The 16,572-nt window shown below is 37.3% G+C and overlaps 1 protein-coding gene across 5 annotated transcripts in view; it reads right to left on the bottom strand.

Moving 5' to 3' along the window:
• CAPN13 (calpain 13) overlaps positions 1 to 16,572 on the bottom strand; it is a 163,860-nt gene that overhangs the window by 108,790 nt on the left and 38,498 nt on the right. For all 5 annotated transcript variants that reach the window (XR_015743847.1, XR_015743857.1, XM_087934618.1 and 2 more), the window contains exons 6-8: positions 12,220 to 12,394; positions 7,763 to 7,837; positions 3,246 to 3,331 (exon numbers count right to left, since the gene is read on the bottom strand). Coding sequence is in view for 3 of the 5 variants with exons in the window: in XM_087934618.1 (XP_087790744.1) it covers positions 3,246 to 3,331; positions 7,763 to 7,837; positions 12,220 to 12,394 (336 nt within the window). In the remaining 2 variants the exon portion in view is untranslated. The remainder of the gene's footprint in view (positions 1 to 3,245; positions 3,332 to 7,762; positions 7,838 to 12,219; positions 12,395 to 16,572) is intronic.

The following is a 16,572-nucleotide window of genomic DNA, read 5'->3' as shown; positions in this document are numbered from 1 at the left end:
TGAGATAGTCAGCTTTCCACAACAAAACCCAGGAAGTGAATAAAATAGACCCTGGAAAATAGAGCTGATGCAAATACATCCTAACTAGTTGTTCCAAGCAATAGAATTGAAAACAGTGCCCTTGTTCCGTTCCCCTTTTCAAGGATTTCTGCAAATCATGTAGTGAAGTTGCAAAGAATCATTTTATCATGACACCTAATATTAGACAAATTGCTGGGTAGGTAGTGCTCTTTATGGCAGTTTCCTTCTATTTCTTGAAAGAATACATGGACCTCCCCTGTCCTTTATTGTTACAGATAGTCCCCAAGTTACAGTGGCAATTGGGACCAGAGCTTCAATTGCTAAGAGACATGTAAATAAAGTGTAATGTGACATGAATATACCACTCAGCAGTGGAAATCTTGGAAATCCCAGTTGCCATTGTAACGGGATTGTGTGGGTTGTTAAGCAGAAAGAGTTATGTGATTGTACTGTATGTTCATACCAACATTCTGATTTAGGCACTGAGGACTAGTGAGCAACTGAACAGGAAAAATACCACTGAAAAAGAAAGCTTGACAGAAATTGCAATAGCACTTAGACTTATATACTGCTTCACAGTGCTTTACAGTCCTCTCTAACTGTTCACAGAGTCAGCATATTGCCCCCAACAGTCTGGGTCCTCATTTTACCCACCTCGGAAGGATGGAAGGCTGAGTCAACCATGAGCCTGGTGAGATTTGAACTGCCAAATTACAGGGGTCAGCAGTCAGCAGAAGTCGTCTGCAGTACTGCACTCTAACCGCTGTACCACCAAGGCTCAAATCACTATGCAAAGTATATTGAATCTATGTTTATCTGCAGTTCAGAATAGGTGGAGAGGATTCAAGAAACCTACTACTGATTTACATGTGTTTACATGTGTCTGTGGATGAAAGTCAACCAAAAAATAACAGGACTCAAAGATATAATATAGCTGTGCAATTCTCAATATAGACAAACAAACAAGTAAATTTCAAATGTATTTTGAAACTCTTGTTATTTAATTAAGTAACTCAAAATCCAGACAGAAACTCAGAGGGAGTGATTTTTAAAAACCTAACATTTACTTATGCAGGTCCGTCATAGGCTGGTCAATGAACTGGGATTGCTGGGAATAAAAGTTTACCATCATCATGAACTGAGGATATGCTTGGAATGCAGGTCGGGTTCAGTTAAGGTCAACCTCAATGTTCTCATTGGTTAAAATGTAGTCTTGGATGGCTTCTTTATTAAGAAAATAATTCTTTCCATCTCTGACTTCTGATACTACCTCTCAGCAAACTCATTACAGGGAATTAGCTATCTAACTGTGTTAATTCCCAAGCTGCAATTTTATAATTAAGTGATAATTGTATTGTCTGCTTAGTATGAGCTAGGCGTGAATCAATAAATGTATTGATTCATGCAACTTAAGGCTGCTTCACCAAAATTTCAACTGAATCCGAATTAGACATTAATTTTTGGACATAGAAAAGCTGTAGAGGTTAGTTGCATTCCATTTTCAAGGAAATTTAATTTTTTGATACTTTTCAACAAGAGTTCTGTTAACAGCACCAATGGAAAAGAAGCTGTAAAACTATAGCATTGCTCCCAATCTTAAAACCAGAAAATGGTCCATGTTATCTAACATGATCACTCTCTGTTTTCTGCATAGAGCAGTGGTCCCCAACCTTTTTTGTGCCACGGCCCGGTACTGGCATCACAAAATGATCCGTGGCCCGGTACCGGCATCAGCACGCATGACAAGGCAAGGCGAGCCTAGCGACCGGACAGCCAGCCGTCCCCCGCTTCTCCCTGCCACCTTCAACTCCTCCTTTGTACCTTTGTCGATGGGCTTCGCTTCAGGACGGCTTCGGGACAGTCGCTCAGCTCACCTTGCCTTGGGTGCTGAAAGAATCCTTGCACCTTAGTTTCATTTGAAGCCCCCACACTTCGATGAAACTAAGGTGCGAGGATTCCTTCAGGACCCAAATGCCGCTTTCCAACCAGAAAAGCTCACCCAGAAGCACTTTCTTGTCAAACAAGATGGCGGCGCCCAGCAAACCGGTGGCCCGGTGGGAAATGTTCCACGGACCGGTACCGGTCTGCGGCCCAGTGGTTGGGGACCCCTGGCATAGAGTACTATGGAAAAATCACAAACTTATGGTTTTTTTCACTGATGTCAATAAAACTATGCAAAATTATTCCCATGGAAAGGAATGAGGCTTAATAATACTTTTTTTTATTTTGTTTTTTGGATTGAACCCAGGGTAATTCTAGCAAATTGTTTCTAAATGTGATGAAGGAAAATACTATACAATGTCTGAAATTAGGAACCAGATGATAACCTGCCAAAATTGAATAGCTGGCAAGGCTAAAGGGAGCTATTTCAGTTTCTCCAAGCTATAATTTTGCAAATGATTTTAGCAGCCGAGATGGACTATTTACTACCGTAGCAGGTTGCAATGTTGGTTTCCTTTCCTCCCACATTTTAAACTTATATTTATAAATAATAGATCTCCTACTGTCTGTGGTCTTGCTGGCAGCAATAAACAGCCGTCACAATGCTTTTCTTGGCACCTCCTACAGTTCCCTTGCCAGAGATGGTGATGGTGGTAGTGGTAACAACAGAGGATCTCTGCTTCTACAACTTCTTTCCAAGGATTTTAGGGCAGCTGAATGATCTGTTTCCAGCTTAGAATCTTTTAGATCAGGGGTATCTAACCTTGACAACTTTAAGACTTGTGATCTTCAATTCCTAGAATTCCCTAGCCAGCATGGCTGGCTAGGGAATTCTGGGAATTGAAATCCACAGCTATTGATGTTACCAAGGTTGGACATCCCTGTTCTGGATTATTTGGCTTCATGATTTCTGTATCCTTGCCCACAGACCATATTGGCTGAGATGTTGTATAGATATAGTATACAAAAGTTATCATTTACCCAATTTAAATTTTCCTCTAAGTGCAAATTGCAGTAACAATTCAATTTGGGGTGGGGGAGGAGACAATCAAAAGTGGTAAGATCTGGCATTATCCGGATGAAGATAAATGAAATGGAAATGCCAAGGGATGCCTTGAATTTAAAATAGAGCATGAAATGCCAACCCGTGGGTTGCAAGATTAGTTCCTGCAGAAGTATTATTATGCCAAGTCCCTACATGCTAAGCCTTAAAAATAATGTTTTTATTCCAAGACCTCAAGGGAGTCACCCTTCTTATGAAATAAAAGGTTCCAAAATCATACTGATCACTCCAAGCTCCATTCCATTCCACAGTGCCCCACGGATTCCAAAGTTTGATTAAAAGTTCTTTCCCGTCCATGTAAGGAACCTGTTAAAAAGAAAGGAAGGGAAAGCATTCTAACTTTATATATTTGGCATGAGGGAAGAGGCACACAGATATGTTTCCTTTTATATTTTGGTGGATATCTCTTGAAATATCTTTAGTTGAAATGTGATCCTGTTATGGAAATCCTTTTCTGAACTCTCGTATGACTTTATTCAGAATATCAAATGCTATCAGAATTAATTTCGATCCCAAGGATACTGCTATTTTAATTTATAGATATGTGTCCTTTTCCTTCACATTAACATTTATTATTGAAAAGAAAGTGAAGATGACTAGCAGTAAGATAGATGGGGTCAGTTACAATGATGATGGGTGCAATATTGGAAGACCTGAAGGACCAAGTTAAGAACAGATCATCCTGGAAAATATTTATCTCTATGGGCTCTAAGACAGGGGTCTCCAACCTTGGCAACTTTAAGTCCTGTGGACTTCAACTCCCAGAGTTCCTCAGCCAGCAAAGCCCACAAGTCTTAAAGCTGCCAAGGTTGGAGACCCCTGCTCTAAGAGACTACACTGACTTGGTGGCACATAATCAATCAACCAACATTTATTACAAAAATAAAAGTAACCTGTAGATTTATGAAAATTTCAATCTGGGCTTTGGGGGGATATGCAGATTTTTAGGAGAAAAAACCATTTCTTTTAGGAGGCATTGCTTTATGCACTTCCATTTACGAATAAATAAGAAACATAAAAAACTTCCAATGAGATACATAATACATCCAAAAGGTCTGTCATCTTGGAATATATTCACTGAATTCTGAATTTGACTCTCATTTGGGTATTGACCTCTCTGTCTCAGTATCTAAGTGCTATCTATTCACACTTGGAATGTATTTTTTCTAACTATACTTATTGCCAAAAAGGTCTCCTTCAAGGTCATTTTAGGATCCCTTTTCATATAAGTCTCTGAAATGTTTTGCTTAAGAAATATATCATAACTTCTGGAGAGGGGGAAGAGAACAAGCTCAGATTTCAGGCAATTCATTCTCTCAGAAATAGCCAACGTTTTCCCCTTGTTCTTATAACGAATTCAATCATGTCACCCAGATGCTTTGACCTCCACTTCTAACTCAGCATGGATGTTTCAGCATGTGATAAAACTGCATGGAGAATGACTGGCATGAGCCAGCAACTTATATAACTGCAATGAAATCATTTTATAACTCAGAAATTGCTACACGTCATATCCATAAACAGGCTAATTCACGTTAGCTTTCTCTGTATAATGGGGAAAAATGAACGTCTGCATATAAACCAAATTCTTCAATCTTTTTGTTTGGGGGTTGATTAGAATAACCTGAGAATAGCACAAGAATTTCACCTCTCTATAGAGAAATCATTGGTAGATAAGTACAGTGTTATCTAGTGTAGTTCCTGGTATGGAGCCAGTGGTTAATGCATCACCTTAATCATAAAAGTTTATGGCTTAAGCAAAGTCATTATAATAATTAAAGTCTTTATGCTTAAAGGGAATATATTAAATCATAATACTGAATGAATATCATTATCTGTTTAATCATATATTCTTTACAACAGTAGTATCATTATTGGCTTCCAAAGTGTTCTGTGTAAATGCAAAGGAACATTAGAAAGCATTGATTATTATTATTTTCTCATAGGGGATTGGCTGTCACCACAGTAACATTTCATACCTGTATGTGATGGTATGCAGTGTGGGTGGGAAGGGTATTTGAAAGAGGTGTCTGTGTTGTAACAACATCTGTGAACAGTGATAATTAAGCCAGCCAACTGGATTTGCTATTTCAATTTCCCATTAGACTCACAAAATACATCTCAAAGTCATCTAATGTAATACCCTTTTTTCCATGACCCATTATCCACAGGTCTAGGAGGAAACCCACTAGAAGTTACATTGTGAAAGGCTCCTTCAGAAATGGAGCTGGTGTTCAAAGAGAAATGTCTTCATGATATATTTGGCTGCTTAAGACTAGATCAAGATATTTGCAAGACAATGGATGTCGGCAGCTATTGTCATCACTGTGCCCTTCTCTCCCTCTGCAGAAAGCCAGATCAATTCTGTATCTCATATTAAGGGGTAGGCTTGCTGCTACTGATGTGAGGAAAACCAGATGATTAGATTAAAGTCACTCTCTTTCAAGACCTCTTCTCTTATTATTGTGGATATTAACATCAGAAATTATGTCTCTAGTGGGATGAACACGAAACTCATCCTGATCCTCTTAACTGCAATAACTCCTTTGCTTTCTTTCACAATTGTTGGATTATTTCTTCTGGCTAAATTGATCTACTCTGGAGAAGAAGATATTAATATTTGGGGAAGGCAAAGGCTTGTGCTTTGGAAGAATAAGCCTGAGTAAATGACTTCTTCATCCTATTCCAAATTTCTGACCCTCCATTTCAGTGTAAACTGCAAAGCTGAGCTTGAGCTTGAGCTATGTAGCATAACCCACATTTCTTGGGTGATTGTCACTGGATGTGGGGTTTTTTTTTTAATCTTTTAAGGGATGTATAATTCTACTAAGTTTTCTATCAAATAGAAAAGGTTCTTTAAGGCTTCAACAGCAGACTTTCTGGAAAACTTAAATTACATTCAATCTTTCTTGCCATCTTACTGTCTTTTATTACACAAAAGTATGATCCTTGTTCCCAGAAAATGAAAGAGAGATATTTTCAGTACCGATGGATTTTCTAGTGTGTGTGTGTGTGTGTGTGTGTGTGTGTGTGTGATAATTTACTGTGGGATTACACATCTATAGAACCAAACATAGTCTGTTTGCATGAAAATTGAAAGTGTGAAAATAGCATGCCATTCAGAGCAGCAGACATTTTTAGCGCTAAACTGATATATTTGTTCTATTCTTTTTTATTCTGAATGGAATGGAAATCAAGGCCATGGAATATCCAAGTAGTTTCTTGCATAGACATTATCTAGATTTAGCTGTGCTTAACTTCAGCATCATGCACGAATTATCATGTGTTATCAGACAATAGTTGAAAATCAATCCACAGAAATACTCAATGTTCTTATGATCTTATCTGTATGAGGTAATTGTTTCATTTCACCCAAGAAACAACCTGTTATTCAGAGATTTTTGTAGGGATGATGTCATTCCATGGCTTAGAACAAACAGGGTTTTTTCTTTTGCTGCATCTCAACAAACTTACACACTACACATGTGGACAGGGAAGATTTCAGAAATGGTGCAGTGATGCTACTCTACTACACCTCTTGCAGAAAATAATGAAGAACCCCATTTTCTGTCCTTTCTAAGTATCTCTGGGTCCTACAACTTGACTCCCCTACCTTTTGTGTAGTAATTGAAATAAACTTCAGAGGTTTTGCTTTTCCTTGCTGTTGAATTACAGGATGCATTCTTACATTGGCCTCAGCTGTAGAATTGTTTTCTCAGTCCCAAGAAAGCCAACAGAAATTGCTCTGACTTATACCACCTTTAGATGATAATGGTGATAAGAATGCATCCCACCATTTCTTCACAGAGAAAAAAGGGGATACGGTGGGAGATTTTTGGTTATTGTCTGATGCAACTGCTCGATTCCTGGCAGTTGAATTTCATGAATATTGATGCCTCCTCAACAAACAGAATGAAGAATCTTTCTTGGGCCTCCATGCAGGCATTTAAATGAAAGTGCAGAAGCTGGCAATTGGCCAATGATTCATTAAATTAATACCTTAAAGGAGCATCTGTCATGCTCTTTTCAGGAAATCTTGTGAGTCCTCATCAAAATCACCTGCAGCTATAGATTTGAGGGTTGCTGTGGCAACTCCATTCTTTTGGCAGTTTGTCCTTGAGCAAGGTGGTTCTGCCTTGTATCAGATCAATCACCAGTCCTGTGAGGTCACACTAGCATCCTTAAAATATCTACTTCAGTTATAGAATGTAATTTCTACTACGTGGTTTTCAACCCTTGAAATCTTCTGACATTAAGAATGAAGCCTAAGCAGCTTACTAGTTCTCACTGCATTGAACACAATCACTTTGCTTATGATAGTTTCAAATTAAATTATCTCCATGGAATGAGCCTACTTATCACTTTATTCATTTACATTCTGTTAGCCTCTTAAAATTTGCTGGGGTTTCTTTTTCAGTAGCAAGTTATCTTTTAGTACCATTGGCTTAGACAATAAATATTAACCACGGGCTCAGAATTTTTAATCCTTTACTTGAAAACAGCGAATTGGCTGGCTATGAACTTGACTAAATTAATCATTTATTTTTTACTCCAACAAAAAGTTGCTTGGAGTACTTTTGGAAAGCAGGACTGATGTGGTGAAATCACTTTGAGGAAAGGAATGTTACCTTCTGGTTCATAAAGCAATATATCGACAAAAATAAGGAGAAAAAACAGTAGGACAGTTGCCAGTTAGAAGATAAGACAATAGTGAAAGTGGAGACTTATTTATTTTACCTCTCTGGCATCTATAACAGCATAGACATGTTGCTGCACAATTCCATTCTCCAACACTTGTCTACCCGTTTTTTTCTGAAAGAATACAAAACAGTTTTACTCTCTCTAAAACATTTACATGTGGTCCAACAAATAACCAGATATTTTTATTTTGATGGCACAGTGGCTCAGTAGTTAAGATGATAGCCTTGTTGACTGGAAAGCTGGGAGCCCAGGTTCAAGCCTTGGTACCACACAACAGGGTGAGTTCCTGTCTTCGCTCCAGCTTCTGCCCATCTAGCAGTTCAAAAGTATGCAAATGCAGTTAGATAAATAGGTCCCACTTTGGTGGGAAGGTAACAGCCACATGACCTCAGAAATGTCTTTAGACAACACTCAATGCCCTTGAAATGGAGTTAAGCATTGCCCCTTATAATGACAACGAGTAATGGAGCAAAATCTACAGATTTACATTTACCTTTTTTTGATGGGAACAAAATCTGGATCTTTTTTTCATAGAAGATGCACAGCCAGCACTAAAATTATGGGTGCTTGCCCTTAGGTACTACTTATGGCATAAGCATAATTGAGCTACCTCAGCTGAATAGCTTTGACTTGCCACCTGCTGTGTTTGATAAGCTACCTATTTTTAAAGCAACACAAGGAATCAAAAGAAGAGGTTTACTTAAGAACACTACAAGGCATATGAATTTTAATTTGCTTCTTCTGCTTTTGAGAGGGAATGATCTACTTCCCCTCTAGCAGAGTAAATTTCTAGATCTCAGTCTTGTTTCTGAGAAAGTCTGCTTAAGCCCAAATAGTATGCTATTACTGAGAGTTAGCAGAGGCAGATGGGAATTGTATTTCAGAAAATATATAAGCTGATCAAACACCCTTCCAGCTTTGTTTAACCTTTAATAAGTATGGTGAGTTTATAACAGCACTGGACTCTGTATACATAGGCACTGGATTTTCTCTAGTGCTCCATGAAATGACCAAGAAATAGAGGATAAGATGTAGAAATCTTTCTGCAGAAAGCATGCTGTGACTGTATGCCAATCTTTTTGAAGTTTTAAAGAAAACTAGAAAAACATTCCTTAACAACCTTTCAGGGTTTTTTTCCTACTTTTTTGGTGGGATGGGATGATAAATGCTAGCTGTGCTGTGCTTGTTTGTTTGTTTCTTGCCTTTATAATTTTTACAAATAACACAAGATGGCAAACACCCACAATACTTCTTCCTCCTCCTGTTTTCCCCACAACAATCCAGTGAGATGGGTTGAGCTAAGAAAGACTGCCCAAAGTCAATCAATCAATCAATCAGAATAGAGCTGGTAGGGACCTTTGAAGTCTTCTAGTCAATCCCCTGCTCAAATAGGAGACCCCATTTCAGACAAGTGAAGGTTCAGTCTCTTCTTAAAAGTCTCCGATGATGACAGCTTCTGTGGTTAAGGTATCACAGCCTCCCAATTTCTAGACTCGTTTCTTAACCACTAAACCAAACTGGCTCTCAGAATCGACAATTCCATAATAGATTCTGTTGGAATTGACTATTCCAAATCTTTTCTTATGAAACTTGGAGTTAATTTAATTTATATCTCTATTATGGATGATTAATCTACATTTAGAAAATGAAAAAAGAACATTCTGGATTCAGTTGTGGATAAGGAATCCAATTTCCCCAATTCCTATTTAAGTAAAACACTAGAAAAGTAAAATCATCCATCCCAAACTTGCTAATAAATGCCATCTTATAAATGTCAATTTGAATAATTGAATTTCCTCTTCTTCCTTTTCCCTCTACTCCTCATCCTTTTATTTCTTTTTATTGGTGGTTGTGAACTGGCTTTAGAATTTAGTCTTTATAAATTGACAACAGCTGCTTTGGGAAACAATAGTTAATAGAAGAACAGAATCAAATATAGGAAGTAAGTAGGCATGTAAAGGACCCTATATGATCCAATTTGGGCTGCAAGGACATTACTGAGATTGAATCCTAAGAGCAGCTCATGTTTGAATGTTCTTATCCAAGCTATATCCTTATATCTATCCATCTGTATTACTACATCCAGCTTACACTACTGGAAGCAGTATTGAAACAAGAAAAAGTAGCATTCTGACCAACTCTTTAGGATTTTAAACATGGGAGGGAGAACACCAATTGAAATTCCAAGGCAACCCATGCCCTGCTGCATCATCATTACTGAGATACTTCTTTACCTAAAAAGAGTAACAGAATAACCAGAGGTAGGCAAAAAAGCAATGGGCACAAGACTTTCTGACAGCTTCCCCATTGACTTTCCTTATGGGAAGCTGGCAGGGAGCACTGGAAATCCTTCTTTCATTTCTTCCTTCTTTCCTCCCTCCTTCCCTCTCTGTCTCCCTGCCTCCCACAGCATTATGGGAAACTTTCAAGGAGAAAGTAAGGAGGAAGCTATCAGGAAGTTGCAAATCCAAGGCCACAGACAAGTAAATGGGAAAGGAGTGAGGGGATGCAGTGGGGTGCAGATTGGAAAGGGTACATGTGGGTTAGACTGGTTTCTGGGTGTGTGCAAGAGATACTGCACGTCAGGGAGGATACATGGTTGGGCTCTGTGGGTCAGGAAGTGACCCACATAGTAGGGGTGTGAGAAGTACTGAGTGGGTTGGGCAGGGCATATGGGAAAGCAGCATAGGTCAGAAAGGCACCTAGGGAGTTTGGGAATTCACTAGAGGTGCCATGTATGCTAGGAATAGCATGCAAGAGAGACAGCATGGGTTGGGAAGGGGAATGGACATCAATGTGACTTAGGGGTGGCATATGGGGGGGGAACAGCATAGGCCAGTAAGAGTGTGGAGGGATTTCTTTCTCCCTTTTCCTCCATCCCTCCCTTCCTCCCTATTTCTCCCTTCCCCCATCCCTTTCTTCTCTCAGGTAAGTAGTTGCTCTGGGTGGGAGAGGGAGGGACTGCAAGAATGACTAGGAAACTGTCATGGATCTTTGATAGCAAGGATCGCATCACCACAACAGTAACCAGGAGCAGCATTCTGGTATTTGAAGTAGCCACAACTTTTGCAAACTTCATTCCCTTGGGAGTCATGATTTCTGGATTTTGGACATATCTTACGAGTTAGCCCATTTGAGGTACTTGGTTCAAAAATTGTTGCTCTATGATGCACTGTTTCACCCAGTGAAAGGTTATGGAAATGAGGGTTTTAGCAGTAATTAAATAGCATAACACTTCACGTAATTTAATAAAATTACTACATGCTAATCAGGACATTTATTGCACTCAAGATTTATACCATCTTCATAACATCACCCAGTCTTTGTGGTTGTAATAAAACATTCCTCCTCATTTTGGTACAACAATGATTGGGTGACTTTAGAAGACTGGGAAAATAGTAAAAATGTGATAAGTTCCAGAAGCAGCAGATTTCTGGATTTATTCAGAGTTGGGGGAATTTTAACTTTTTCTGTTTTTTGTTTTTGCTACACTATTTGGGATGGGAATGGCTAATAATGAAAGGTGTTATAATGTTACACAGTTCAAAGGTTATGTTCTATTTATTTCCAGAGGGAAAAATGGCAAACAATAAGAAATCAGCAATATTTAAAAGAAGAACCTATGTAAAAGTCTTACAAACTCAAATGACTAAATCAGAGATGGAAAAATTGTAAGACCAACTAATCCAAGAGATATTAATACTTTTAACTAAATAGCTCTTGAATAAATAACTCCTCTGTTGGCTGGAGATTTTATAATTGAATGGAACCTCAGACATAGTTCTAGAACTTATAGTCATCTTAACTGATCAAAAGATTTAAAATAGTGTCAAATGACAAGTGTCATATATGGAAGAAGCTGCTCCAGAAACCAACTGGAAACGAACAGGGAGAAGAGAAATTCCTAGCTCCTGCATCAATCAGTTTCCTAACACATTTCATGGATAGCCCAAGAAAGAATTTTGCCATCATTTAATTTAGGGTTGATTAAGGCATAAGTAATTGACAAGTACTGTTTTTGTCAGAAAGTCAACAGAACCCAGAAAAAAGCACATCTCAGAATTAATGTTCTGCACATGTAACAAGGAGCAGTGCCAAACAAGTTTAATCTTCCACAGACTTTTTTTTGACTCCACTTGGTTCCTTTAGTCAAATTCAAAAAATTTTATGGCTTGGATCTCCCAACTTTCTAGTATTATCTTGTAATCATATATGTTTGATGGATTAACAAAAGTATTAGTTCATTTTCATGTTTTCTGGCATTCTTAGCAGTATCCAAAATGTGAACTGTTCTCCACCATAAAAGGATCATTTGTGTCCCACATGCATCATTTCACTACAAGTATTTTTTTTTAATTTTCCAAGAACCTTTCCAAGAACCTGGTTGTTGTTTTGATATCTACAGGATTTTTTTCTAGTAATTTTAGAGAAGCTATTCTGAGAATCTCTTCTGAACAAGGTACCAATCCCTGTAAAGCTAACTTCTAACTTACCATCTCAGGAGAGCTGCATGCCATGAGACAGCCAGACGAAGCAGCAGTTTTCATGATTTCAAACAAATGATCAGTAGGGCTTCCAAGATTGAATGTCAACTGGACCCCACCTGTGAGATCCACGAAAGCTTCTGAGATAAAACCATAGTGCAACTTCTCATAAGAACCATGCAATCTGGAAAAAAGGGAAGACATCCAGGGTAGGCAGCAAAAGTGAAACAACACAGAATGTTTTTATGTATAAAAATATAAAAGAAAATTGATGGTTAGAGAAGTTCAGGCAAGTTAATGGTACATTTTCTTTCTAGCACCACTAATGTATTCTGTTAAGTCAGACTAGAAATAGAAACACAGCTTTAGACTGAAAGAATATTTCTATTATATTGTCATTTTTGATTTACCTAATAGGCTAGATAATCTTTTTTCTCACTTTGTCAGTTAAAAGTCAGTAAATGAATTATAGTCTATATTCATTATTAGTTCATTGTTTTAGATTTATTTCATTTCTCAAGTCAACATGAACAGTAAGTCTTTCCTTGATTCTAATTCAACTCCTTTCTTTCTTTTTCTTTCTCTTTCTCTTTTCCTTCCTTCTTTCCATCCATCACATAAATGAATCAATACACATCCATCCATATTGCCCTGTGCATATCCTAGAAAAGGTTCAATATCTCATATGCAATTAAGAGAAGTGAAGAATGTTTGTAGTCATCATACAATACAGTTACCCAGAGAAAAAAAGAGACAGAGCAAATCCACTTTGTGCTGGATTTGCTTTCTAGAGTCATTGTGGAGCACAATATGACAGACTCTCCAAGGTAGCAGGTGTTGCCTTCCACTTTCTATTAATCTGAATGAAGAGTGACCTCAAAATTTCAGATGGTACAATAATATTATGGTTCCATTTTTTTGAATTGGTTAAAAACAAGGAGTCTTATTTAATCATCCCTCTAGCCCAGAAGATAGTGGCTTCCAATAGGTTGGAAACTTTCCCAATCTTCCAGGAAGAAGTGCAAACTCAAAAGTGAAGCTGGGTTGAGATGATACATAAAGATGAGCTTCAGAAAAAGTCTCCTACAAGAAAAAGTTGTAGAAAGATTTGCTTCTGATCTATATTTGTCAGATTCTCAAAATATCTCTAAATACTTCAAAAAAAAAAAAACCTTCCCTGTTTTCTTTTCTTACAAATCTTTGTCCCCAGATAAGCCTTTATATATTGTTTAATGCTGCATGCAATAATTACATAATGCACCACATCCTGAAAGATAAAATAACACCCTTGGTTACAGCCTGAAGTTAAAAATATTTTCTCTGTTGGAAGGAGATCTGCCACAGAAAAGTAAACAGGAAAATTAGAATAAAATTAAGCACAGTCTGCTCCATTTTTATTTACTTTCCATCATTGAATGTTCATCAGATAGTGGCATACCAAATACCAAAAAGCATGTTTCAAGTTTTTATTTTATTTTATTTTAGCTTGTATTTATTAATGCAAAAGAAAAAAGAAGAACCTGAGTTTATTACAACAGTAACATATGCCATTTTATAAAAGTAAGTACACAATCGCAGCTTCACCTTGAATTTAAACAAAATGGTTTAACTTATTTAAAACTAATGTTCCCAACCTAGCATTTTCCTTTTATTTCTACTATAATGTTTTTCTTTTCTTGTATTTTTTTGCTTTCCCTTTGCTTTCTTTCTACATCTTTTCTTCTTTACTTTGTATTAGTGTGTATTAGTTTTTATTTTCTTTTTAAAAATCTTTGTGGCATTTCCCATATTTATTATTGAACGATTTTTCAACCTTGGTAATCATTCATTATATACCGTCTGTATAAGATTTTGTTCCAATTTGCTTTCAAACTGTAGCTTGGAGTAAACCTCATGATTTTTTCCCCATAGTTTTTCCTATTGTCCCACTGTTATTACTTCTTTAAAAGTTTTACATTCACTTGATCACACAATTCTTACTTCGTTCTATCTCTGTGTCATATTTTCAATAACAATTTTAAATATGTTCTAACACTATCTTAATTCTTTATACTTATTTTCAATTCTGACATCTTTGGGCTGTGTTCAACTTCAGGGTTTATTCACCATAGTTTACACAACAGATTTCCTGATGTTTCACTGGCAACCATGGTTCGCATCTTCAGAGGCAACTGAGCAGGCTCCTATCTTTATAGCTAAGTGACCTGACTTTGGATTGGTCTTAAAGATTGCTTAATCACATCAGCAATAATACTGTTGAAAAAGCACCGCGCAATCTAAAACCATCTCTATCTATTGGACCGGACGGAATATGTGCCTACTTCTTAAAAAAGCTATCCACTGCCATAGCCGAACCTCGAAGCATAATCTTTGAAAAATCTTTCAGGACCAGCTCCTTACCAAAACTATGGTCACAAGCCACAGTCATCCCCATCTTCAAAAAGGGAGACCCCAGCCTAGTTGACAATTACAGACCAATCTCTTTATGTTGCATCACCTGTAAAGTCATGGAATCAATTATTAACCAATCCATCATCCTCCACTTAGAAACAAACAACCTACTCTCTAATAAACAATTTCATTTTAGGAAAAAAAAAACTATCATGTAATCTGCAACTCTTACACTGCAAAAACATATGGACTACACAACTCGATCAGGGCAAAGCAATAGACACAATCTACATAGACTTCTGTAAAGCCTTTGATTCGGTGGTACCCGACAAACTACTCCTAAAACTAAAATCTTATGGTATCTCTGGACAACTGCATAACTGGATAGATGCATTCCTGTCAAACAGATAACAAATGGTCAAAATTGGGAGCGTCCTATCAAATTCTGTACCTGTCAACAGTGGTGTCCCCCAAGGCAGTGTTCTAGGACCAATTCTTTTCATACTTGACATAAATTACCTCTGTGATCATATCAAGAGCAACTGCATTCTCTTTGCTGATGATGTAAAGTTATTCAACACCACAGACAATACTACTACCCTTCAAAAAGTCCTTGACTCTGTATCAGAATGGTCAAACAAATGGCAACTTCAGGTCTCAACAAATAAATTCTCTGTCCTACATATTGGCAAAAAAAATCAGAAAATAAAATACAGGCTGAATAGTCAAGACCTTATTGATTATCCAAACTCTGTCAAGGATCTTGGAATGCTCATCTCTAATGATCTAAATGCTAGAGCCCACTGTAACTACATAGCCAAAAAGGCGTTAAGAGTTGTTAACCTAATCTAATGTAGCTTTTTCTCTGGTAATATTACACTAATAACTAGAGCATACAAAACATTTGCTAGACCAATACTCAAATACAGCTCATCAGTCTGGAACCCACATTATGTATCTGATATTAACACAGTTGAGAAAGTCCAGAAATATTTCACAAGAAGAATTCTCCACTCCTCTACTCGTTGCAGAATACCTTATGCCACCAGACTCAAAATTCTAGAACTAGAAAATCTAGAAGTATGCTGCCTTCAGTCCGATCTAAGTATAGTATATAAAATCATGCATTGCAATGACTTACCTGTCAATGAATACTTCAACTTCAACCATAACAACACAAGAGCAAACAATAGAGACAAACTCAAAGTTAATCGCACCAAACTTGATTGCAGGAAATACGACTTCAGCAACAGAGTGGTCAATGTCTGAAATATTCTACCTGTGGTTTCTTCCCCAAACCCCAAAAACTTCAATCTTAGACTGCCTACTATTGACCTCACCCCTTTCCTAAGAGGTTTGTAGGGGGCGTGTATAAGCGTACCAACGTGCCTAACGTCCTATTGTTTCTTTTATTTTTTTATGTTTCTTATATGTATCCATATATTAATAACTATATTTTTACTTATTCCTATTATCTTGTAAGCAATTGACAAATTAAAATAAATAAATAAAATAAAACTCACTAATCTTGTGTGAGACTAACAAGGCTGGGGCCATTTGCAGTGGGATGCTGTTGCACAGGGCAAGCACTGCCAACCAAAAAGACAAGACTCTGGGAACCAGCTGTTTGACAGAAAGGATTCAGAGCATACCATCTCTGCTAGATTTGAATTGAATTTTGCAAGCAAAATTTTACAAGCAAAGTCAATGGGGAAGCCAAATTTACTTAATAACCATGTTACTAACTTAACAACTACAGTGATTCACTTAACAACTGTGGCAAGAAAGGTTGTAAAATGGGGCAAAACTCACTTAACTATATCATTTAGCAACAGAAATTTGGGACTCAACTGTGGTTGTAAGTGAAGGATTACCTGTAATTATAAGAGACCTTAATCTTAAAATTTATTAATATTGTAATGTTACTTTTTCAAGGACAAGTACAGGTAGTCCTCATGTAAACTCATAAAA

This window comes from Pseudonaja textilis, chromosome 1 (assembly GCF_049901715.1).
Source record: "Pseudonaja textilis isolate UNSWEBS1 chromosome 1, rPseTex1.2, whole genome shotgun sequence".
NCBI classification, from domain to species: domain Eukaryota; kingdom Metazoa; phylum Chordata; class Lepidosauria; order Squamata; family Elapidae; genus Pseudonaja; species Pseudonaja textilis.
Note: the sequence above shows the minus strand (reverse complement) of the source record. Positions and strands in the feature narration are given on the sequence as shown.